Source organism: Paroedura picta, chromosome 11 (genome assembly GCF_049243985.1).
Source record: "Paroedura picta isolate Pp20150507F chromosome 11, Ppicta_v3.0, whole genome shotgun sequence".
Classification (NCBI taxonomy): Eukaryota; Metazoa; Chordata; class Lepidosauria; order Squamata; family Gekkonidae; genus Paroedura; species Paroedura picta.
In genome coordinates this window covers 17194205-17220365 of record NC_135379.1, presented here as the reverse complement: position 1 = coordinate 17220365, position 26161 = coordinate 17194205, and the positions used below count along the sequence as shown (strand labels likewise).

The 26161-nt window shown below is 43.9% G+C and overlaps 1 protein-coding gene across 4 annotated transcripts; it reads right to left on the bottom strand.

Moving 5' to 3' along the window:
- Positions 1–1080: 1080 nt before the first annotated feature.
- NSUN6 (NOP2/Sun RNA methyltransferase 6) lies at positions 1081–26132 on the bottom strand. Of its 4 annotated transcripts, none has more exons than XM_077304228.1 (13): positions 25780–26132; positions 23976–24126; positions 21419–21528; positions 19494–19649; positions 18958–19037; positions 18393–18502; positions 17050–17203; positions 14869–14950; positions 13400–13519; positions 9699–9843; positions 8776–8924; positions 6155–6280; positions 1081–1865 (listed from the first exon to the last, which is right to left on the bottom strand). In XM_077304228.1, exons 3-13 carry the CDS (start codon positions 21491–21493, stop codon positions 1659–1661), a joined length of 1404 nt encoding a protein of 467 aa, XP_077160343.1. In that variant the 5' UTR covers positions 21494–21528; positions 23976–24126; positions 25780–26132; the 3' UTR covers positions 1081–1658. The 4 variants fall into 4 exon arrangements, with proteins under 4 accessions (XP_077160343.1, XP_077160345.1, XP_077160344.1 ...); XM_077304230.1 differs by having other exon boundaries at positions 19494–19573; positions 25780–26129; XM_077304229.1 differs by lacking the exons at positions 23976–24126; positions 25780–26132 and adding an exon at positions 23763–23966.
- Positions 26133–26161: the final 29 nt, after the last annotated feature.

Sequence of the window (26161 nt, the reverse complement as noted above, 5' to 3'; positions counted from 1 at the left end):
GTAAGGCAGCCGTCTGAAAGCTTTGCCCATGAGGCTGGGAGTTCAATCCCAGCAGCCGGCTCAAGGTTGACTCAGCCTTCCATCCTTCCGAGGTCGGTAAAATGAGTACCCAGCTTGCTGGGGGGTAAACGGTAATGACTGGGGAAGGCACTGGCAAACCACCCCGTATTGAGTCTGCCATGAAAACGCTGGAGGGCGTCACCCCAAGGGTCAGACATGACCCAGTGCTTGCACAGGGGATACCTTTACCTTTATTTATGGGTCAGAGGCAAACAATAAGCCATACCTACCTAATATAACACTGTGGCTCCTGGAAACAGACCCCTGTACAAGGTATGTGTGTGTGTGCATAAAACCACTATCAGAACAGAAATATTCCAAGGAGGGTTCTGACTCCCCCTGCCCTCCTGTAAGGGATCCTTCAGCTCTCAGCCTGACAAGGGGGAGGGTTCTGCATTCTGCCCTGGTCGTCTTCATTCCTGATTGCTCATTTCCCTTCTCTCTGGGAACAGCAGGCAAGGATTCCAATTCGGTATGTCCCAAGTCCCTATTCAACCCAGGTCTTTTTATTTATTTAACATATATTTAAATATATTTAACAGATATTTCGATTTTTTAGCCCACCACTCCCAGAAGATGGCTCGTGGTGGGCTACAATAGTCATTTCCTAATAAAACCCATTAAAACCCCATTAACCACCCCTCAAAAACCCCAACAATCAATTAACCAAGCTGGCTCTGGCTCAGCTTGGAGGGGGACCCATGATCTTCCTCCACTCTCCCCCCCCCCTGGTCTTTTAACATACTCCATCCTAACTGGCCCATGGAAACAAAAGCAGGCTGATTTCCATACCTACCAGTTAATCTACCTGCATCAATGTAAACATTTAAATCAGGGAGAGGACTGTATCCCCAGTAAATGTTTTTGGGTTCTTTAAATGTAATATAAAGCCCTAATCTACAAACCTAAAAAAAATCCCACTATGTCTCAATAAAGGAGCAGATAGAAGGAGCAGATTTTGAACCCCGGTGTAACCCCGGGGTTAGTACAAAAGAAGCAGAAAGGCAGTTGACTTGGTCATTTAGTTCAGAAGCATTATTTTATATGTGACCCAGAATGAAATATATGCACTGCCAGAAACATGTTCTACATGGCTATATCAGACAGAAGATTCTCAAGCAGATTAAATATTAAAACAACCAAATAACACCCTGAATCATTGTCTTTAATAATATAAAATCGCCTATCAAAAATATGGATTTGAGAATTGAGCAAAGATGATAGAATATTTTCATTAGTGGTTTTGTACAATATATAATACACTTTACTATAAGAAGCACACTTCATATTGCTGAGGCTGAGAGTGTTCGGACACCGAGTCATCAGGACAAAGGGGAAAACAACCTTCTTTAGAATCAAGTGACCTTCTGCTAATACAGAACCAAGCTGAGACTTCCAGTCTGAAACTGCCCCTTTTCTCAGACTGGTTTCTCCAACCTGTGGATGGCTCCCAGGGGAAACAGCTGTCGGATTTTACTGCTGCTATAGCAACCCTGTCGTCAGTCTGTTGGCTTGGCAACATTGCAGCAGTGCAAGATGCAGTTCACAAAGCTCCCAATATTAACACGAGAGCATTTTTATACTGTGCAGTAAAGCTTTCACTGCACTTTTATAAATTTAGCAATAAAAAATCCTATGCAATCTTTGTTTGCCAATCTGATCATATCTTCGTATTTGAAACCTTGCAATGAATTCAAGTCCATTCCCTGCAGAATTGCATCAGACGGATCAAACCTCTGCAGCTGTTTCAACTGCTCAGGTGACAGCCCAGCTCCCATCATACCTTCTCCTCCAACATGGGGCTCCTTTTAAAGAAGGAAAATAGAAAAAGTTACTTAAATTGCTCTCCGGTTCATTTTTATTTAAATGAGAATACGAGTTCTCATTCATATTCTTAAGAGCGAGCACCTTCTTACCTGCTGTTATGGACACCTGTCTGGAATACCTTTTTTGCTGCAGAAAACCAAACTTCTAAGGTTTCCTTCAGTGCATCCTTCTATTTTCTTTTAGAAAGGCTCAGACTGTGGGAATAAACATACTGACAGCCCATGGAGACATCCACAGAGGATACATGCCTCCGAGTGCAGCAGCAGGAAGAAAACTGACAGTAAGGAAACACTTCTGTGCTTCTTTGTGGGCCACAAGCACAACTGATTTACATTCAGATGATGCTAGGGTGGCCAGACTCCTCCAGCAAAGCACAGATTACAGACTGAACTTAAGTGCTCTGCTGTTGAAGGAGATTATTGCTCCACCTTGCCTCTTTAAAATTGTGTGGGGGTAGCTTTTCAAGGACCTGGGACATCAGCAGAGAAGTCCCTGTACTAGCTGGCAAAGTACTGAGGCGAAGAATTATGCTCCCTTTCAAGAGAAAGCCAGGCAAAAGGGCTATTTACTCACTACTCCACATTCTAATCTCTAATGGATCCTGGACGGCATCCCAGAACAGGATGCCACTCGATGCTGCACTCCTTACCAAGACCACAAAAAAAAAAAAAAAACAAGATGGAAATGGTGGAACATGTGCTCCTGCTTCTGATAACTGGGATTTGGCAAGTAAGGATCCTGTCTCTAGGCAGGGAAGAAAAAAGTCCGTACTTCCCCTGTGCCTCATTTGAGATCAACAGCAGGTTTCCTGCCGACCTCTTAAGAGGAAGAATCAAGCAGGAAGACTGGGAAAGGGACAAATGAAAAGAAACAAAAAACACATTTTAAACACTTTGTCAGCAACATGATTTTAGACATTATCCCAGCACATGATAGGGCAGGGGTAGTCAAACTGCGGCCCTCCAGATGTCCTTGGACTACAATTCCTAGGAGCCCCTGCCAGCATTCGCCAGCGAATGCTGGCAAGGGCTCCTGGGAATTGTAGTCCATGGACATCTGGAGGGCCGCAGTTTGACTACCCCTGTGCTAGGGTCTAGCAGTTTAGTGCTCCTACATTCCAACATCATATTCCAGGAGACCAAGCATCTATCGTTATTACAGGTTGGCAGTAGCATGGCCCTGCCACTGCACTTTCCACCTGACTCATGACCACAAGGCAATACATACAGAGAGTTCCTTCCTCCACTTTAAGGAAGACGCTTTATATGATTCCAGTACAGTTAAGAGTGAAAACGGATGCACTTGCAAAAACCTTTTCCATTTCTGCATCCAGCAGGAACTTGCCAATATGCAGTATACCTACATAGCAGACATACATAATTAGTCTGCCTTGCAAAACAGGTTTTCCAGATTTGACACTCAAGTATTCATGAAGCTGACTGATGCCAAGTCCAGCCACTGGCCTGTCAAAGTCAATACTGTCTACTTTGATGAGCAGTGGCTTTCCAGAGTCTCATACAAAGGGATTTTTAAAAATATATCTACAACCTTATAACAGGCGATGTCAGGGGCTGAACCTGGAATCTTCTGAGCACCAAGCGATGTTCTCCCGCCAAGCCACATGTTCTGTAGCTGCCAGCCTTGATTTGTGCCTTTATTGTGACTTTTTTCCTGAACAGAAATCTTGTACTGACAGCATGGTTAAAAAATTAACAAAAAGGAAGCCTGGCACAAGCGCAGAAAAATTTATCAAGGGCCTGAAAGCTCTGGTCCTTCTACACATGACAACACCCCACTTCAAATACAACATACTGCACTTTAACAGAACATCCAGCATCTTCTGAATACGTATATAGGTAAGATAAGCATGATTATAAAAATGACCCAAAACCTGCTATCAGAGTCCGTCTTAGCCATTTAAGATTTAAAAACAAATCCCTCTAGCCCAGGGGTAGTGAAAATTGCAGCCCTCCAAATGCTGGCAGGGGCTCATGGGAATTGTAGTCCATGGACATCTGGAGGGCCACAGTTTGACTACCCCTGTGAGTCTAGCCAGTGAAGGTGTGGGGAAAGGAAAGGGTAACTAATTAAACTTTCCAAAGTCACACAATTATCTGATGCATTCTAAACACGACTCTTTACACAGTGTTACAGTTTTGAGTCATGATTTGGTGAGCAGCTCACATACTCTTGTGGGACAATTAACATTTACATTAGTTAATGACGGCCAAACTGCTGCTAACCCTCCAAGCAGCACAGCCTGCTGAACCCCGTGCAGGGAAGGGCAACAGAGTCATGGAAGCTCATCAACACAGCTGTTTCTCCAGCCCACTCGCTCTGCAGGATTAGCAGGCTGCCCAGATTCCGTTAAGTCAACAGAGACATATTTCACTTCCATCTGCTCCTCCCAGTGCCCTTTCGTAGGGGGCAAACAGGAACTTGGTGACAGGGAAATGTTTAGCAGGCCTCTCTTCTGCAGTTTCTCTTGTTCTTTGGCAGCTAAAGGGCCTACAGCTGAGCAACTGTGTGCAATGTAATAGGGGGATCAGTTACATTTCTTACAACAAGGCAACCCTAGCAATTCATCCTGAGGGTTTTTCACAAAATTTAAGATATCTGTTTCACTCCCAGAATAAACAATATTGAATTAACGTATAACTTTGCATGACTTATTCTGCTTCTGACATCCATGTGTTCAAAGATTTTGGATTGATTTTTGGATTGAATCTAGTTCCCCAGAACTAGATTCAGGCAGGTAACTGTGTTGAGGCCGCAGAACAAGGCTTGTCCAGTGGCATCTTTAAAACCAACCAAGTTATATTCAAGGTATAAGCTCTCATGGTCCCATTATGCACAGGCCAGAATGCCCGCACTGGCAGCGGCAGGGCATCGGGGAAAATCCCGCATTATGCCTGCCCCCACTGCCAGCGCAGCCGTGGCCTGGCCCATGGCCATAGAAGGCCCGTGTTTCGGAACACAGGAACTTCCATGGTCCCTGGGATACCACGGGCGCCAGCAGGGGCATCCCCCTGCCCCTGCCATAGCGTGCGCTGGGGACACGGTCCCTCCCCGCTCACCCATGGCCGCTGCTATGGCCAGGAAGCATCCTGGCATGCAGTGCATGTGTGCATGTTACGCCTGGGCGTCGACATACGCCGGGGAACATTGCCCCCATGTGTACACGGGGAATGGCACAGCGGCCACCCAGCGTAGAAGCTGCCATGCATAATAAGTCATGTGCAAGCATACGTCTTCTGGAACAGTTAAACAGATTTTCGTCAACCATATCTGGACAAGTGTGCATGCATACAAAAGCTTATGCCTTGGTCTTATAGGTGCTACTAGATTCAAACATTTCCCCCCCAAGAACTAGAAACATCCATCTTTCACAAAAATATATGGTCTACATCACGTATCAAATACTGCACATGCAATGATTCTGCAAAAACATGACTGAAAAACAGAGACCGTTTCCGCACTGGGAACTTCGCTACTCTGGCTCCCATGAAGGAGCACAAATTCGGGGCGGACAAGGTGCACCAGGCAAAATGCTCCTCCATGTAGGAGCAGGAAGAGGCAGGTCAACCTGCCCTGGCTCAAACTCAAGCCTGCAGTCCAGCACAAGAACTGGTGTGGGAACTGGGACCTACTCACGGCAATGCTATTCTTTCAACTTTGGCTCCTGCCATAGCAATCAAATTATCCTACATATACTGATATATGGAAACTTTCCGACTATTACACAAGTTTTCTTCCTCTGGGTGACAAAATTATATGAAAACAGGTAATGTTTTAGAATCATCTTGGTCATAATATAGTCAGTGTTAATGCATGAGCCTGCCTGATACTGAATCAAACCACAATCAGTATTTAGGTGGATAGCAGAGACCAGTATCGCCTTAAACAACAACAAAAGTTCTACAGGATATATGCTTCTCTGAGTCAAAGCTCACTTCATCAGATGCCTTTATTAGTACTGGTCTACTCTGAATGGCAGTGGCTCTCCAGGGTCTCAGATAAGGGCTTTCCTATTCATTACTACATGATCCTTTTAACTGGAGGTGCCAGAGATTGGACCTGGGACCTTCTGCATGCAAAGCAGATGCCCTACCAAAAACCTTATACATGCAAGTATCAAGAAACACAGCAAGTTGATGACATTATGGACTGACACTGCCCCAAACACATTCTTCCTCCTTTTCCAAAGTCCATAAAAGATAATCTTTACATACTGGAGTATGAAGTTTAAAAATGAACACATTCTTACCTGTGACTGAAGCTGGAGGCATGGGAAGGTCTGCAGTGCCCAAGCCACTTGCTCCTCATTTTCTGCAAGCGTAATTGTGCAAGTACTGTATACCAGGGTGCCTCCTGGCTTCAGCAGCTGTACTGCCTATGGACAAAAATATACTCTCACTAGATCATCAGCATTTCATATGCAAAGCTAAAATGCAGATTGGGACAAAAGAGTCTCTGCAGCATGCAACTTTATCAGGTTCAATTAGACAGAAAGAAAGACCTCTTCTAAAGTGATATGACTCCCAAATGAAGTTTGTTGGAGGTCACCTTTATATGATGGATGTCCCACATTACGTGAGCTCTTTGTGTTGTACTAGCTCAGGGGTAGTCAACCTGTGGTCCTCCAGATGTTCATGGACTACAATTCCCAAGAGCCCCTGCCAGCATTTGTTGGCAGGGGCTCTTGGGAATTGTAGTCCATGAACATCTGGAGGACCACAGGTTGACTACCCCTGTGCATACTACAGCTAAGAATGTCTTTGGCAGCCTATGTTAGAATGGATACAAGCTATGTAATGGGGGCCAACCCATGTGTCAGGCATTGATGTTTTCCATTATAGATGCAGCTATATCATGAGAGACAGCTGTAGGACTTCACCTTATATGAGTTCAATGAAGCTGGCTTGCATTCCAGGAGTTTGTGAACACTAGCCTTCAGGTTGCAATGTCTTGGGGTGCCGTAATTAAAACAGCCTGAAAAAGCTCATCCGAAATCATTCTAGCTATCACTATCCAATCCCAAACAGAAACAGCGAGTGAGTGAGTGATTTGGATTCATACACCACCACTCCCGGGGTTATCTGCTCCAAGCCAAGTATTCCTATAGTTCAGATAGTCCAGTTTACCACGGGGGGGGGGGGTATCACAATTTTGCGAAGGGAGCCCCAGGACATTCCTGGCCCTACCCAGCCTCAACTGTACGTCTGATGGAAGAGCTCCACCTTGTAGGCCCTGCGGAACTGAGAAATCTCTGTCAGGGACCTGAGATCCTCCAGGAGCTCTTTCCAACAGGTGGGGGCCAGGACAAAAAAAGGCCCTGGCCCTGGTCAAGGCCAGGCGGACCTCCCTCAGGCCAGTGAGGCCAAACAGTCTGACAGTAAAATCATATGTGACAACATTCTTTGTTGTCTAAGACACAAAACTTTGTCTTCTTGAATAATATGGAAGTTCCCTAATCTTCTTTCTCTTGTTCTTGCTGGTCAGCCTGATTAAGATGTGATATTTTAAACCCAAGTCTGATGCCCCCTTTTTGCCTTAGGCATACAGTTTTATTGTTTCAGAAGTTAGATCACTGACTGTTTAGAGAATGACAATATGAAATTGAACTTTATTGAATAGCTGGATGTTCTTAAATAAATGAAATTTCAATATTCTCAGAAACAATAGCGGCATTTTCTTTAGAAAAACCGGAATCCATATGTTAAAGTTGACTCTCTTTAAACAAATATCTCAAGGGTTTTAACACAGACACACATATTCCGCCCACCTTTGGCTCAGCTGGCTCAATACACAAGAGAAAGCAGCTGAATAAATCATGACTGTTACTATTCCCAACATCTATCTGCACACATTGTAAGATGAAAGGAGACATCTTGGGATAGGTCAAAGAGGGCACCAGGCCATCTTCCCACTCAATCTGCTCAAGTGGGCTTTTCCTATTCTGTTGATGTAAGAGCTTTTAATTTGAGCTGACTTCCAGTAGGATGGAAATTTTAATGACTGTATTATTTTGTCTGATTTGGAAAGTAGGGGCTTGTCCTCCGCACTTTTAATTAGTATCACACCCAAGTCCTAGAGATGAGATAGACTAGCAATCCAAATAAATAAATACATCTGTTTAGGTAAGGCTTCGGACACATTCAATTCTCAAACAATTCTGGTTATGTACTAAAGACAGACATGAGAAAAGATCAAACCCTATCACAGGAAATCAAAGCCCCATTACAGGAAGGAAACAACCTGAATTTTTACATCATGACATGAGTGCCTCCAACTGTTCTTTTTTCCAGGATGCATTGGTCTTTTAGATAGATGCAGCCTAATTATGTTCTACTTCAAAGGCTGCCCTTTGCTTGGAAAGAAAAGGCACCTCCCTACCTCTACTAGCCTGAAACAAAGTAGGCATGCCATAGAAAAGATGACTGACATGCCTGTTCCCAATTCATGAAGTGTGAGCAGTCATGTTGTCCTCACTTATATGTGGGTAGTAAAAGAGTAATTTTGTCAACTACTGAAATATTTGTAACGGAGACTTTAAAGTGGATTATTACTGAGTTCAGGATACTCCCTAAAGAACTCCAGTGTGATTACTGGATAGTAGCACCAGCCTCATAGCACAGATTTGCTTAGAGGCTGCTGAAGCTAGTTTTCCTTACAATCTGTTGCACCAAAATGAGACAAAGAGTGCTTCAAAGATGCATTATTTTGTGTGTTTGTGTGCTTAAGAATTCTTTACCAACTAACTTCCAATCTTACAGCTGCAACTAAAGTCTGACCAAGTAAGCAGCTAGGACTCTGTTCTTCAAAGCCAAAGTTACAGGTTTGTAGCGTTCCTTAGGCTGTTTTTTTTTTTTAATCATTAGCACATACCACTCTGAAGAGCTTGCGTTGCAAGGGCTGATAAGAAGTCACTTCCTTTAAAGACCAGGAACAAGCCATAGTTGGCCTCTGCCCCATCCCACTACAGGGAGCATCAAGAAGTATTCGATCAAATGACTCTTGTAAAAATGGAGGTCCACCTGGAAAAGGGAAATCCGCACTGTAGGAATTGCAGACAAACATATATATATCTACACAACCACTCACTCTCTCTTATTTGGAAGCTTAACAGAACAGAACGATTTAGTCTAGTCTTAAGAAAAGTATGTTTACTGTCCAATCTTGATATTGATAATATGTAATTCATCTCCAACTCTGAAGGCAAATTATCCTTATGTTTACACAACGGAAGCACAAGTTTCATCAGATCTTTCTACTGATACCCAGTGAAGATTGGATTTCTGTCCTGGTATACATGCAAACAACAAACATAGCACACCAATTGCCATGGATGTCAGATGCAATGAACACCAGCCATTTAGAAATTCTGTCTTTACAAAAGGAGGAAATGGATGAGAAAGAACAAGGGTATTAAAGGGAGAGTCAAGAAGGTTTTCTATGCACCTACCAACTGTACTGAAATAGTGCAGAAAGGGCAAGGCACCTTTTGGAAAAACACACCTGTTCACTATGTGGCAAGCGACAAGGACTAAAATACAGAAATAATAGATAATGGTTTTGCACACATATTGCCGATGAATGGATAAGAAGTTAAAAAGCAAAAGGGACATTCAGTACTGATGCTTCACAATTTTTTTCAGGTTTCAAAGCTTTTTATAAAACATAGCAGAGTTAATGGTATTGATATAGCAGTTTGTTAGAATCAATGTAATTGATTTAAGCACTGTAGCAAAACTGGTCATTGTTCCCTTTCAAAAACACGACCAATAAAAAGGGGGAGGGGATCATGTTACCTTGCCCACATTCTGCCTGGTCAGTAGCAAGTGCCTTCGTACTATCATAGCAAAATGTTTTGATACAATTCAGTTTCAGCAGTGCAGCATTTTGGCTAATCTTCTTGACTTTATCTGCTATCTTGTCCAGGGCAATCACTTCCCCCTGAAAAACACAGTGAAAAAACAAAAAGTACACAGGAGTTTGAAAAGTTGAGATGAGTTCTGACTGAAAATCTTGAGTAGTAAATTCTTTAGGGCACTGTCCAAGTCACACCTACCATTTCAAGGAATGACTAGGGTGCAACCGTAAAGTACCAACAATAGGAGGTTCACTGTTTGATACGGTCCCATTTAGGGTTGGGTGCTTTGGGGTCCGAAGCAGCCATCTGCGCCCGAAGCAGCTACCTCCATGGCGTGGGGGGAGGGGGAGGCGCAGGCACCAGTGTGCCGGTCGGTGCATACACGCAGGGTGCGCCAACTGGCGCATTGGCACCCAAACCTCCCTTCCCCTCCACTGCCCCGCACTGCTGGCTGCTTCGGCCGCGAACGGTCGTTTCGGATGCCGAAGCTCCCAACCCTAGTCCCATTTCACTACAGCTATTGCTGTGTACAATGTCCCTGGACACACTGATCACTGAGCATGGGACATGCTTTCAATAGCTTCACCTGAAACATTTATATATCAGTTTTAACCTGTGAGCCTTAGGATGCAAGGTAAGGAATACCTGTGGAGCCATTTCAAACAACAGAATAAAAACAAACATTAAAAACAGACCAACACTATGCATTGCCCCAAGGCTTTCACGGCTGGAATCAACGGGCTTTTGTAGTTTTCTCGGGTTGTAGAGCCCCACGACCTGAGTAAATTACAAAAAACAGATCTATACAGCTCTAAGGCCCTATTAAAAGCCAATCTTAAAAGAAGAAGAAGAAGAAGAAGAAGAAGAAGAAGAAGAAGAAGAGTTGGTTCTTATATGCTGCTTTCCTCTACCCGAAGGAGGCTCAAAGCGGCTTACAGTCGCCTTCCCTTTCCTCTCCCCACAACAGACACCCTGTGGGGTGGGTGAGGCTGAGAGAGCCCTGATATCACTGCTTGGTCAGAACAGTTTTATCAGTGCCGTGGCGAGCCCAAGGTCACCCAGCTGGTTGCATGTGGGGGAGTGCAGAATTGAACCCGGCATGCCAGATTAGAAGTCCGCACTCCTAACCACTACACCAAACTGGCTCTCAGCCAATCTTAAAAGAAGAAGAAGAGTTGGTTCTTATATGCCGCTTTTCTCTACCCGCTCAAAGCGGCTTACATTCGCCTTCCCTTTCCTCTCCCCACAACAGACTCCCTGTGAGGTGGGTGAGGCTGAGAGAGCCCTGATATCACTGCTCGGCCAGAACAGCTTTATCAGTGCCCTAAGGAAGTGCATAATCAGCCATGATTCCTGTCGACCCTATGACAATTAGCATTTTATAGCTTTTCAGTGTTTAAAGCCCTTCATCTGCATTGTGAGGCCTGCTGGAAGCCTGAGGGCTTTGCTGCTTCTGGTCCAGGGTATGTGGGAAGGAAGAAGGTGGTGGGTATAGTCCAGAGACACATAAGAGTGCAATTTGGCTGAAGCTCAGCAGGTTCTGGTACTACTTAACTGGATAGCCTTCTCTGAATCCTATGTATACCACGCCTTCAGTTCTATGAAGGGATAAAGCAGGATACAATTGTAAAACAAATAAATATTTGGAAATGCTTGAATGGGATTTTTATCTTGCCTTGAAGCTGGAAACTTAGCAGGGTCAGCCATGGGTTAATACATGGATGGGAGATCACTAAGGACTGCGATGCAGTGGTCAAGCATGTTGGACTAGTATCTGGAAGACCCAGGTACAAATCCCCTTTTTCAGACTAACCTAGTGGGAATTTCTGACATTCCACAGGGCCTCCAAGATGGAGCTCTTCTACCAGGTCTATGGTTGAGGCCAGCGCGCTAAGGAAGATCTATATGACCCCCCTCAGGATTCAAGCTACAGCTATGCAGATGGCAGCCACGGGTTCCATCTGCCCCTTTTCTTTCCTCCCTCTAGGAGATTATATTGGGGGGAATGGGTTCGAGTTGAGCTAGAACTGGGTTTCCGCCCTATCCTATTTCATTTGATTTTACTTTATTGTTAATTATGCCTGTGGTTTTAAGGGGAAGTTTTTACTGGGGTTTTATACAGAATTTCTAACCCGCCACGAGCCACTTGGGAGTGGCGGGTAAGATACTGAATAAATAATAAGAAGATTGTTGCGAGGATAAAAATGTAGAAGGGGAGAATCATGGGGAGTTAAATGAATTAAGTGAATAAATAAAAGCAATAGCCAACCACCTTTGTTCATCTCCTGCCTTGAAAATCTCATGAGAGGGTCACCGTAAATTGGTTGCAACTGGTGGCATTTAATTGTTAAGGACTATTCAGCCATTATGCATGTCTCAATAATCTAGTTGAGCTGATAGCATCATATTGCCATTCAGTCTACTATTTGCTCCATGATGTTACAGATCTTCACAGGATTTATTCCACCTGACTGCCGTTAGCACAGCAGGCTCTGAGTTCCTTTAACTCCACGATTCCAGCATAGAAATCACATTTCTTTTTAAATGTAATGTCGTGAGGTCTTTTAATCCTGCAAACAGCAGTGCTTATGGGACATAATGACGTGCTAACTTAGCAAAAAAGAAAAAAACACACAACATGTCCATTAAAATACAGCAAACAGATGGAAACAAATGGTAGCACAATTCGTGGGCAAACACCATTAAGTAAATGGTTATTTCTTGTAAATGTCATGACTCTACTTGGTGAATGCTTTTGTGCATGTTGTCAATTCCTCCACAATGAAAGGCTGAACACTTTACTAGGCACTAAATTATCATGTCAAGGCTGTCACATGCCGCAAATTGCGTGGGTCTTCCGTATACACTTGACTGACCCCACCAAAGCCCTTCTGCTAATGCACAGGCCACTAAGCACTGCGCCCAAGCAGTATCGTCTTTCTAATTCATCCAACATGTATAAAACCCTCTCAAGGATACTACAATTTGATTTGAAGAGAGGATACGCACAAATACGCCAACCTTTATCTACAACCTGCTAAATCCAGATAGCTGGGCAGGAGGAACACAGGACACCCTCTTGATGAACCAACCCCATTTTCTTTCAAAAAAATGGCACAAGTTACTGGATTATTCATTCTAATAATGTAACAAACAGGTATCCACCATTACAATTTGCTTTTACTTTAAAGATCTCAGAGCACAGTACTTGGTCCCATTTCAGTTACTTTGATTTGAGGGGAAATTAATTGAAAAAATCGAATAAAAACGGAGATTCTGCTCTAAAGAGAACATTGATTGATTTGCATTATATTCCTCCTCACGAGCTGGGATCTGTAGCTGTGTCTGTTCTTTTAAAAACGCACCACCTGACTAGTGAATCTGAACTTTTTGTTCTAAATCTGATTGTAACTGTTAACCCCCCCAACACACACACACACACACACACACACACACAATCTATGTTTGGTTCAATAATTTTGCTAAACTGCAGAGTCAGTCAGCCCATAAGCACTACGTTCAAATATTAATGTTGCGCTTCCATGAATTATCTGTGGAGCTCAGCAGATGAGGGAAGCAGGCCACGCTAATGAACCGTGCATCACATTTCCCTTGCTGAGACAGAAAATGTTCACTTACCTCATCGTGCATTAGTGTTGCAAGGTGGGTGGTTTTCCCGCCCGGCGCTGCACACATATCCAAAATCTTCTCACCTGGCTGAGGATTTAGAACATAGCTCACAACTGAAGAGGGTAAATTCTAGAGCACAAAAAGAGGAGAAGGACTTAAGAAATAAGGAATTTTGAAATCTGTCTGGTTCGATGTGAATGCCCCCATTTTGGTTTCCTTTTTCCCTTGCGAGAAATGAGCCCAGGAATCTGGGTCCAGTAACAGCAGGGAGACAGTGGGGACAGAGCTGCCCCTCCACCATCTGTCTGCTTCCATCACTGCTGGTTTAGCAGCTGGTGGCACAGGGGAGGTGGGTTTTTGCCCACCTCCATTCTGTCACCTTAGTGGCTGTTTTAGTGGCAGAGGCTTCTGCCTGTCAAGACGCTTCACCCCAGGCTTCCTTGGAAGGGGGCAAGTAAAAACCAAAAAGTCACAAGTGTGAGTCCTCACACCTCAGAGTAATGGTACCACCAGCCCCTGAGTTATTGAGAAGTTGGGTATACGTGAAGGGAATAGGAGAGTTGGTTTTTATATCCTGCTTTTCACTACCCAAAAGAGTTTCAAAGCAGCTTACAATCACATTCCCTTCCTCTCCCTCACCGCCAACAGACACCCTTGTGAAGTAGGTAGGTCTGAGAAAGCACTAACTAAACTGCTCTGTGAGAACTGCTCTAAGAGAACTGCGACTAACCCAGCTGGCTGCATGTGGAGGATTGGGGAATCAAACCCAGTTCACCAGATTAGTGGCCGCTGCTCTTAACCACTATACTTACATAGAAGAAAGCAGAAGCCATATGTCATTTACACTGCCATTTATGAAAAACGCAAGTAATTATGGCGCTATATGCATATGCAAAAATATATACAGATAATATATACCCATGCTCTTCATTGCTTCCGTGAATACTTTGCATATAGAAGAAGAGTTGGTTCTTGTATGCTGCTTTCCTCTACCAGACGGAGTCTCAAAGTGGCTTACAGTCACCTCCCCTTTCCTCTCCCCACCACAGACACCCTGTAAGGTGGGTGAGGCTGAGAGAGCCCTGATATTCCTGCTCGGTCAGAACAGCTCTATCAGTACTGTGGCGAGCAGCTGGCTGCATGTGGGGGAGCAGGGAATCAAACCTCGCTCACCAGATTAGAAGTCCGCCCTCCTAACCACTACACCAAGCTGGCTCTTGAAAGCAATGTTATGAGTACACTTGTTATCTAGCAAATCAGATATAAAATTCTTACAGTCACGTTTGGATTTGAAGACGCACTTATTTGAAAGTTTCAATGGTTTTGAGGGACTGACCTGCACTTAGGGTCACAACAGCCCAATCTTATACATCTGTCCTCCAAAGTAAATCACACAGGGTTCAGTGGGAATTACTTTCAGAAAACAGGACTGCAGCTTCATGTCCAGAAAATGAGAGTCATACTTAATAACTGCTTACCTGCAAAAATATGTAACTGGATAGCACGTTGTCAAATGAAGGGCTAAGGTAGATTGGATCCATCATTTTTACTCCCAGTCCTCTGAAAGATACAAAACTCATTGTTTAAAAAGTGTGCCCACATTTCTGGAACTATGTTATGCTATTGCAAAATGTCCTTAGTATAATGTTCTTTAAAAAGGAAATGTGAGATCATCAGTACGGCCAAATAATGTGAGCCTGTAATTAATTCTAATTGTATATTTGTGATTATAACTAGAAAAATGTTATACATCTGGGTCACGATCGGCTTAAGCTTGCATTCACAGATGCATGAAGGTTGAGCCGTTTCTTAGGTTTATATGACAGCACGCTCTTGTCTACTTTAGAACTACAGTGCAATCATAAGCAGAATCAGACCCTTCTGGGTTTATGGAAGTCAGTGAACTTTAAACTCTGCTTAGCATTGTACTGCTAAAAGGTACTGTTCTGTTCTCTTTATAAAACAAGGTTAACACTTAGTTGCCTGTCTTACACTGATGTTACATGCAGTAGTGATCGTCTTCTGTTTTCAGCCCAAAGGAAATTCTCTACAGCAGTGGTCCCCAGCCTTTTTATCACTGGGGACTAGTCAATGCTTGACAATTTTACTGAGGCCCGGGAGGGGGGGGGGGTAGTATTTTGCTGAGGGATGCCACCGCTGCCTGGGCCCCTGCTCCACTTGCTTTCCTGCCGGTGCCCCTGACTTCCCGCCGCCCACTGGGGGGCACTGCCAGCAGCAGCTGCACAGTGCCACGCTGAGGGGGAACCCCAGCCATGGCGACCGCTGGAGAGCACCAAAGGTGAGCCGGCAGCAGAGTGGCAGGGCAGCCCCTGAGACAGCAGCCAGGGAGGAGGACGAGGAGGAGCCGCAGCCACGGATCGGTCCCTGTCCCCAGACCGGGGGTTGGGGACCCCAGCTCTACAGTACATTCCCACTTCTTTGTAGTTGCAACTAAGTCTCTGCTGCTAATAATGCTACTTTGTGCAAAACTGTGAAGCACTATCAGGGCATCAGGAGGAGCCAATGGTGCAGGTCCCAATCATACCAGCGAATGGCCCGATTTCCAGGAAAAGAGCTAGCGCACCTAGGAGCAATAGTGCACTCTTCAATGGTGCACATCTCATGTTGCTGTAATGAACAGAGGTAAGAAGAGATTCAAATGGGTAGCTGTGTTGGTCTGAAGTAGCACAATAAAATCAGAGTCCAGTGGCACCTTTAAGACCAACAAAGATTTTTTCAGGGTGTGAGCTTTCGAGTTCTTGCACTCAAAAGCTCACCCCCTGAATAAATCTTTGTTGGTTTTAAAGGTGCTACTGGACTCTGCAACAGCAGCGTGGAAAGAAAGAAAGAGGGATGTAAGGAGAGAAAACAGAGAGAAGAACTCAGAGAGTCCTGTTATAGAGGGAGAAAATGGAAAACTCAGCGGACAAAGTGAGTTATTTTAAATGATGATTTCCCTTGGTTAGTGTCCGGATGTGGTTTGCAGGAGATAACGGAAGTGTAAAAGGAGTATTCTAATTATTCTGTAAAATATAGCTGAATATGTAAGTGATTAACAGCTGTTGTAAGGCAGATAATGCTCCACGAGGTAAAGAAAAAACTGGACCAAGGCAAAAAACCAGGACCCGGCTTAACTACAGGAATCATGTAATTCATTGTGACAATCAAGCAGGACTGCACAGCATGCTCCATTTTTTAAAAAATCTATTACAGAAGCAAACGCTGCTCCAAAAGTTTAACATCTAAAGTGATTTTAATAAGATAAATATTTTTCCTAATGCATTCTGGATCCTAACTCTGAAAAAAAATTACAAATAAAATGTACTACTTCCATTCATATTACAATATCCACCTTCACAAGGGGCACCAAAATTATGGCACAGGTGAAGACTTTTTAAATTTCAACTGGTGCTTCCCTCATTGACCTGTCCTTCCTGCAGTTTGAGCAAAGTATAAAAGTTTAAGCTATTCATTTAAATAAAAAGAATACATATTCTTTACCCCACCCTCAGACACTGTCATCTAATCTACCTCACAGGAATGTTGTGAATATAAAACAGGGAAGAGAAGGATTATGTAAACTACTTTTGGGTCCCCATTGCAGAAAAAATGGCATACAAATGGAATAAATCATACAATAAGTCATTATTTTTACTTACTTCAGTGGGCCGTTAGAATTAAAAATGTCATTGCGCCCCACTTCAGAAATCCCGTTTCCAAGGAAAACTTTGGTTCCCAGAAATTCTTTGGCTCCTCTTTTACATTTCCCTTGAATATCAGAGTATACAGAAACCACATCACCAGCTTTCATAACTGGGAAGAGAGAAGAGGGAACATTTCCGATTGTATTTTACTTGGCATGAGAACAGTGGTCAAATCATTAGGGACATCTGCTAGGACATGATCTTCAGCCCTATGTACTTGCAAGAAAACATTTCAGGTCAGGACTAGCTCTGGAACACAGCTCTTCCACATGCACACTTGGCAGCATTCCCTACGACTTTAAAATAAAGTACATCTCATTCTTTCAACACAGTAAAAAAAACAAATCCCTGTTTTCAATGCATAAAATACGCATTTTAATACAAAGTGGCTTATCCTGGAAGAGCTGGAGTGAAAAAGGGAGGGGGAAGTAGCAGGTAAGTGTCTTTTCAAATACACAGAACAAAATAATTTCCTTTGTTACAAAATATATTCCCTAACATGAACTCCTAAGACTTTTAACTTTTATGATTTACACCTTCCTAAACTGATCCAGTAGAGCCTCTTGTGGTGCAGAATGGTAAGGCAGCAGACATCCAGTCTGTAAGCTTTGCCCATGAGGCTGGGAGTTCAATCCCAGCAGCCGGGCTCAAGGTTGACTCAGCCTTCCATCCTTCCGAGGTCGGTAAAATGAGTACCCAGCTTGCTGCTGGGAGGTAAACGGTAATGACTGGGGAAGGCACTGGCAAACCACCTCCTATTGAGTCTGCCATGAAAATGCTGGAGGGCGTCACTCCAAGGATCAGACATGACTCGGTGCTTGCACAGGGGATACCTTTACCTTTAAACTGGTCCAAGCTTATTTGGAGGATAAAATAGAGGAAAGGAGAATAAGGAAACCCACTTTGGTCCCCCACTGGGGAGAAATATAGGTTATAAATGTTTTTTTTTTAAATATCTGCCAACACAACACAGTAATACAGGAACAATTGCCAGGCTGACTACACAGAATGGATGCATCCTCTCTTTCCCCATTTGGAGTACATGGGAGGGCTTTGCTTTGCCCTCAGAGCATTCACACAGACTTGATCCCCTTCTTTGCAAAACTGTAGCAAACAAAAAAGCAATCTAAATGAGGACGCTGGAAATGTTAAAAAGTAAATCTCAGAAAAAAATTGATGCTACACTAAAACAGAGATATATAAACAAAAGATGAATACGCAAAGAGACAGTATCTTTCAACTGCATAATGTTTTTTTCTTTCCTGAGATCCTACAGAAAGACAAGGAAAAATGCTTACACTTTGAAGTGGATATAATTCCAGGGGCATACACATGCGCTCCTCGAAGCACTGCGTTCCCACACTGGGCACCAACTATTACTTGATTTGACAATTCTTGCAGATCCTTTCTGGAGGAAAAAAGACATTTAATGAAGGAAAATATAGCCATGTTTGGGCAGAAGGTCAGGACACAAGATAAATCACAGAACCATGCAATTTGCTCATTTGAGCTGACCAGCAACTGCATTCACACCCATCTCTCTGCACCATCCACAATGCTGCGGAGATCCCATTCAGCTACTACTGCCCCTGCTGCTTCCTCGGTATGATCTTTATGGCAACTGCTGCTTTTAAGTAGAGAAAGAATTGCAACATTCTCTCTGTCTCAATCGTAAGTTGTATATTTAAAATTTGCAAGGGATTGTATAAAACTAACCTTTAAAAAAATAATAAATATTGAGGGCATTTAAAAGGAATAAACCACACTGGTACACATGCTATTAAGGTGAGTTATCATCTGAACTACTGAAGATGAAAAATAATAGCTAAAATCTATAACGTAATAATTCTAAAAACTACAAACCTGGGTCCAAGAACAGGAATAAGTAAAATGTCAGGAAGTTTGGGATGCTGAAGAAATGGAATGCTGAAGCCTTTATATTGCTACGAGTTAAAAGAGAGAAAAGGATATTGCTTAAACATGTATAATGAAAAGTAAAAAACAAATGCAAAAACTGTACATGGAAACTATAAAAAAACAGTAACAATAAAAAACCCTGTACAATAGAAGTATACTAAAACTGATTGCAAAAACTGGTTGAAGTAAATCTTCTAAATGCTGGCAGGGGCTCATGGGAATTGTAGTCCATGGACATCTGAAGGACTACAGGTTGGCTACCCCTGTTCTAAATGATCTTCTCATTCACATCAAATTTATAAATTTGATTTACTCAATGTACAGTATGAAAACGACACAAACTCGGTTTATTCCACTGGTTTATTCCACTTCATCAGATATATACTTATATATACCTACAGAGCATTCCAAGCCAGTAACTATATAGGAATATAGCTACTGGCTGAGCTGATTGAAAGACACAACTGAGGGACTGCACAGACCTTGTGGAGCTCTTCGGACAGTAGACTTCTTACATGTTCCACAGATGCCAAGTGAGTGTTCACTCGAACAGTAGTGAAAGCTGGTGGGTGAGACAGATTATTTAACAGACGTTCATATTTCCTCTCAACTTCCGGGGACCCGAGAGCAGATATGAGCTTAATATAAAAACACGCAAACAAAATACATTCATTTAGAAATACTATGCTGCAATTATGTCGTAATTCTAGAGACAGATTTAACTCAGGCTACAATTCAGTCAAAACTAAAACTTCAACGGGAATAGCAGCTTAACTTCAAATGCTTATGTATAGAAATCAATGTGCTACAAGCCTAAGAAAACTTCCCAGGATGAGCTGATGGTGCTGAAATCAGGTTACATTCAAGTACACTGTTTTAACTTATGAGTCATGGGCTAAGTCAGGGGTAGTCAAACTGTGGCCCTCCAGATGTCCATGGACTACAAGTCCCATGAGCCCCTGCCAGCGAATGCAGGCTAAGCTGCCAGCGAATGCTGGCAGGGGCTCATGGGAATTGTAGTCCATGGACATCTGGAGGGCCGCAGTTTGACTACCCCTGGGCTAAGTGGTAATAATCAATTTAGACACTGGAAATATGCACAGTTGGTCTCAAGAGATCTAAGCATTATTTTCTTTTATTTGGAATAATGTATTATCTATATATCTAATTCACAAGTGCAGGTATCTGAATCCACAGATAAGGGGCACACATTCACAACCTCTAGGCTTGCAGAAAAATCAGAAGGTTTTTTTTTTAAACTCCAATGGAGGGGAAGCTCAAATAAATAATGAATAAGTAAATATTTTAGTTGCATACTGCCTCATACCAGTGTACTGGTTAACAACATTTTAAAAATGATAAGCAATAAAATAAAACAGCACATCCTTCATAAAAACTGCCTCCTATTATTTGTCTCACTATGGGGATTGATCAGTTTTGAGGGGTTCCTGTCAGCAGATGTTTTGAGATGTTTTGAGGGCGACCAGCATTTCTTGGTGTTATTGCCTGGCCTTAACAGCTGTTTTGCAGGCTCTCTGGAATTGTTTAAGATCCCAGAGGGCCCTGATCTTCCTCCTAAAATAAAACGCATTCTCTGGCCATGCCCAGAAAATGCACTTATCCTGGGCACCTGGGAAAGGGCCTGTTGGTTATTGTGGTGACAGTCGTAGATCTGCCAGCTGGTGGGGAGGGGAGCTACCAAGGGGGCAAGATGCAGAGTGTCCATCCTCCCCATCTGCAGATACCTAAATCCACAGACTGGGGCCACACAAATGCTGAAGAGATTTTTCTATGCATGTGCAAACAATGCACTGACTACTGGAGTTAGGGGTAGCTGCTGCAAGGAACCATTCTGAGCCCAGCTGCATTGGTGGAGGATGTCAGGAGTGGCTTCTTGCTTGGCAGACTGCAGGCCAAGCTGCCATAACAGAGCATCCTGGAAGGTACTTCAATCCTGGCTGCTGTGGCAGAGCACTTCAGGAGATGCTCTGGGCCTGGCCACTATTGCAGAGCTCTCTGAGAGAGACTCTGGGCCTGGCCATGATGGCAGAAAACACACGGAGCCTCTCTGAATTCAGAGCACCTCCTATGTACCATTGCTGTGCCCACTGGGCTAACAGTGGATGGTGGGGCCTGGAACCACTATGGGATTCCCCTCTGCAAATGTCCTCCCTGAGCCTTATGGAGGTTCAGCAGCGATGGGGGAAGAGATTCCCTCCTGCAAGTATCACGAGGCTCCTCTTGTAAATTATTATCCATCAGGGTTGGAACTGGGAAGCGCTAGAGCAAAAAAATATTCTGTCTTATAATGAATGTCTCCAGTCCCATAATGTTTTAACTCGAGCTCAGGAAAAACAAAAGTGAGTCAAGAAAAATAATCACTTTATATAGCACTATTAACAAATACCTCGACATTTTTAAAAGCGGCCTGCAGATAGTCTTCAACCTCCGGTCTCAGTTTGATTTTGTGGAAAACAGACATAGCCCCTATTGTCTAGCGTTTCCTCTGGAAAACATCTGCAATAAACAATATTTTAAGATGTCTTTCGTTCATATCTGGATATGCACGATTCGTAACCAAACACAGACTTCAAAGGGTCACTTCTTTCCTGGACTGCCACAGACTGGACTGGCAACGGAAAGGGCCTTCAAGTCACAGCTGATGACAATTCTCTATGATAGTTTTTTTTCAACCTTTTGACTGTGAAAGAGTCCCTGAAATAATTTTTCAGACTTCGGGGAGCCGCAGAAGTTTTATCAGCTGGCCACGCCCCCATCACACCGCAGCATCATCTCATATCATGCTGCCATGTAGCAGCTTTGGTCTTCCCAATAGCTCTGGCCTGTTCCATAATGTCTACGGTTCATTCTGTAAGAGCTTGGCTTTTTTCAGATCCTGCCCCACATGTGTGGCTACAGCCTCCCAAGATCAAGGGGGCTTCTACCTTCCTGGCTTGCTGATGATGCTGTAAAACAGAACTATGCCAGAGAGTGTTATAAGTAGCAAGGCAGGGATGAAGGAAATATGTGCAAAAGAGTTATTTTAAAGTGGTAGCTTTTAAAGTCAATTTTATATATATTTTAAGTTATATAAAAACTTTTATTTTACTGTTAACAAGCCCTGATCCTGACTTAGTCAGGAATCAACCCAAAATTAGTTTTACTGATAACAAATTTAAACAGGGTGGACCAAACAGGTATTCGAAGCTGTACTTCTCAAAATGCCATCACCAAAGATACCGTTCATCCACTACCCTGTTTCACCTTAGCACTGTCAATTAGAAGCACATGAGACTTTTCTGTAATTGAGGTTCCCAATTGCTGATCCATAACCTATGGGCTTTAATGTATTTATTTGGTATACGTATAGGCTGCTGCACATGGCCTGCCAACTCACAGCAGCTGACAAAATGCAATGCAAGTAAAATACATAAAACCACAGAATTCCTCAACCCAAACAAGCTAGCCCTAAACCCCAAATCCCACCCTAACTCTCCCATTCCACCACATCTCCAGGGATGATGTTACCAATAGGAGACACCGGGGGACGGGAAAGATCTTGTCAGTCCAGCCTCAACCAAATGCCTGACAAAAGAGGACCATCCTGCAGGCCCTGCAGAACCAAATTAGTTCCGACAGGGCCCTTAGATTTCTGTGAGCTCATTCCACCAGGCAGGGGCCAGGGTCAAAAAGGCCCTGTAACATAAAAACTGTATCTTTCAGAATGGGTTCTTTTCCCACTTATACAGTCAATGGCTTCAGAAAGCAGGGATGAAGAACTGTCCTCAAAAGGGCATAGATAGCTTTATTTCTGGGGAATGGAAATACGCAGAAGGTTGTGACCAGTTGGCATCAGGTTTTATTTTCAAACCATCTTTTATCTTTTTCAATAGTCACGCAGCTTAACCCTCAGTGTATTAACTCAGATGCTGCAAGAAAGCACCACAGCCTTCTTTATCTGCATTTTCGTTCACAATGTGTACTAGCTTATTTGCCTTGCTCTGTGTTTTAACTGAGCCCCCCTAAAGCCATGTTCCTTTGGAAAGGTTTCCATCTCAAACTGAAAGGTCTCTCCCATTCATACCACAGAACTTGCAAGGCTGCTAAAACACGAGGGGGACTCAAGAGCACCTTCTCTTGCGTGCTGATGGCTCAAAAGCCTGGTTCAGTGGGGCTTGGTTCCTGGACTAGTATAGAAATTAGGCCCTCAAATGAAGATGCTGGGAATGGCTCTATGGAACCAGTGAAACTGTAGGGCAGCTGTTTCCATTCCCTAAAAAATGTTTTGCACTGTTCATGAAGTTCTCACACATGGGCTCAGGAGGCCGATCTCATCCCAAGCAAGTTTCACCCACATGGGACACTGAACCTGGAGCCAGAGGGAAAACACCAAAGCAGAGTTCCGAGGTCCTTAGTTGTTCCAATCTTGTCTACAGCATGGATAGTCAACCTGTGGTCCTCTAGATGTTCATGGACTACAATTCCCATGAGCCCCTGCCAGCAAAGGCTGGCAGGGGCTCATGGGAATTGTAGTCCATGAACATCTGGAGGACCACAGGTGCAAAATGCTCTCCAGCCCTTTCCTGCCTGCTGTCCTCAGTCCTGTTGTGCCAGGGCTGACCCCACAACACAGACCCCCGTCCCAAAAAAACCCATGCACGCCCATGGGTTGCCTTTTGTTTCCTTTCGCCTCAAGCTTGAAGCACTGGAACTAAAATAGAATAAAGTGAAATCAAATGCATGCCGCCCACCCTCTTTCCTTGCCGGGGGAAGCTGCAGCGCCATCCTCTACACGCCTCCTCGACAGCAAATCCCGCTGCACTTCAACGGGGCTGACGCCAACAGCCGCATCCATCTATCCGGGGTGGGGGTGCACACAACCCTCTCCTCATCCCGCAGCCAATGGCCGCCCTCCGCCTCCTCTCCCTGGTCCGGTACCAAATGCCTCTCCCCCTGCTCCGTACCTGACGCTACGCCGGGCAGAGAGGCGTCATCCCGGGAAGCCACGTGCCAGCCCGGCCCACGCGCGGCCCCGCCTCTCCTTCCGAACAGGGCGGTGTCTGCCACGCAGTTGACGTTTGCCAGGCTCCGCTCCGCTAAAGACGTACGGCGGCTCTGGCAATTAAAAGGCAAATTTAAGCAATGGTCCGCTTGACAGTCGCTCCTCATCGTGGCAAGCAACTAGTCTCTTTTCATTATTTCTTTCCACCACTGGGAAAGTGTCTGCTATTAGTTACTAGCATGGACAGTTTTATTTCTCCAGTTTTTTTGTGAACTACAACGGAACTCAAAAGGACTCACTAGCTGTTTCAACTAATATGGTATCATATGGCTTAATTTGGAAATTATGCCAGTTTACTAATTTGCCACAATCTACTTTTGCCATACCCCTGTACACTTATGATCCTTGTTCCATTCAGTCTGAGGAAGAGTGCTTGCACTCAAAAGCTCACGCCTTGAATAAATCTTTGTTGGTCTTAATGGTGCCACTGGACTCAATTTTTGTTGTGCATCATGGCAAATGATAGCTTACAACACACACCCATGTGAAAGCTCTTCCTCCATGAGCTGTACGGATTGGCCAATGGAGGAAATTTTATAGAGCAATCCAAAGCAGTTCTTCTGGGAACTCCTGAAGGGCTCTCTCCTAGGAAAGTATTTGTAGGGTTACAGCCTCAGGCTTGTAGAGACCCAGAGATGTTTTCCTGCTGTTAACAGTTCTTCAGAATCCAATGCAGATGATCAAGAAACTTGCTGGGCTGGTCAGTCTCTCAGCCTATCCTACCTCACAGGGTTGGTGAGAAGTTTAATAGAGAAGGGAGTTACTTGGGGAAAGGAGCAGGTGAAAAGGTTCCAGTTGGGCAGGCCTGCTGTAGATGATCGCCTTTCTGACTATCGTGTTATGGTGATAATCAGTGTGGAGGGGGCACAGGGACACCAATTCCTGTGTGCCACAAAATGTCCTGGTTGAACTTGGGCCAGTGGCCCTGTCTTTCAGCCTGACCTACTTTGCAGGGTTGGGTGAGGATAAAATGAAAGCACGGAGGCACTCCCAGTGCTCATTTGGAAAAGGGTGTGACAATCATGTAATTGATGCAAGTCAAACAATTTTCTCAAAATCCTACTTTAAAGAATGATGTGAAGTTCCCCATCGAAGAGCACATGCTATAGCCTGAACTTGACCTTGATTGCTCAGCTGAGGCCATTAATGTCAGCAGGATTTTACTCAGAGCTGAATGTTATAAATGACATTTAGTATTATTCTTCCATCAACTCCACGATGCCCGTGCTCAGTTGCTAATGTCATATCTAACAACACAGAGAGGGAAAGAGTGTGAACAGCGAAAATGTAATGCAACACAAGACTTTTGTGGCACTGTAAAGCATCACGGATGCATTAAAAAGGTAATGGTGACGGTATCCCCTGTGCAAGCACTGGGTCATGTCTTGATTTTAAATGTGTACATAGCTGTTTTGGTCCCTGGAAAACGCCTAAAATGGAGTGTGATTAACTTTTATTAATATATATATATATATAATATTTTGCAGTATTATATATTAAAAAATACAAAATAGCGAGCAAGTTTTTCAGTGCCCCAACTTCCATCAGTCGGAATCGCTTTATTTTATTTTTGGGAATGCTGAACTTACACCCAGACGAATAAATCCGGAGAACTCCGAAGCTTTCTTACTCTTTGGTGATATTTTGGTTAAACCTCAATTTAAAAAAGTAATGTTTCTTTATTCCATTCAATGCATGAAAAATACCTTCAGCTGGCACACCTCTCTACTCCTGGTCTCAACGGACGCATCGCAGACAGGGATCCCTTTGCAAAGCGGCCTCCCCTGGCGCGTCTCCTTTAAAAGCTCAGCCTGCCCATTCCGGACGAAACGAGGATGACGCTCGCCGTCCAGCGCGCCCCAACCAAAGAGCTCTACACCCTCCATGCAACGCACCACTTCCGGTTCCCTCGGGAACGTGCCGGGCGGAAGAGGCAACACGACGCCCCTCAGTCCCTGACCCGCATACGGAGACAGTCGACTGGAACCATAAAAACCCAACTGGTACCCGTTAGGCCCAAAGGACCTTCAGTTATAATCCTTCCTCCCCCTACCCCAATTTGGTTTTGACAGTCGACTGGAAACAGGA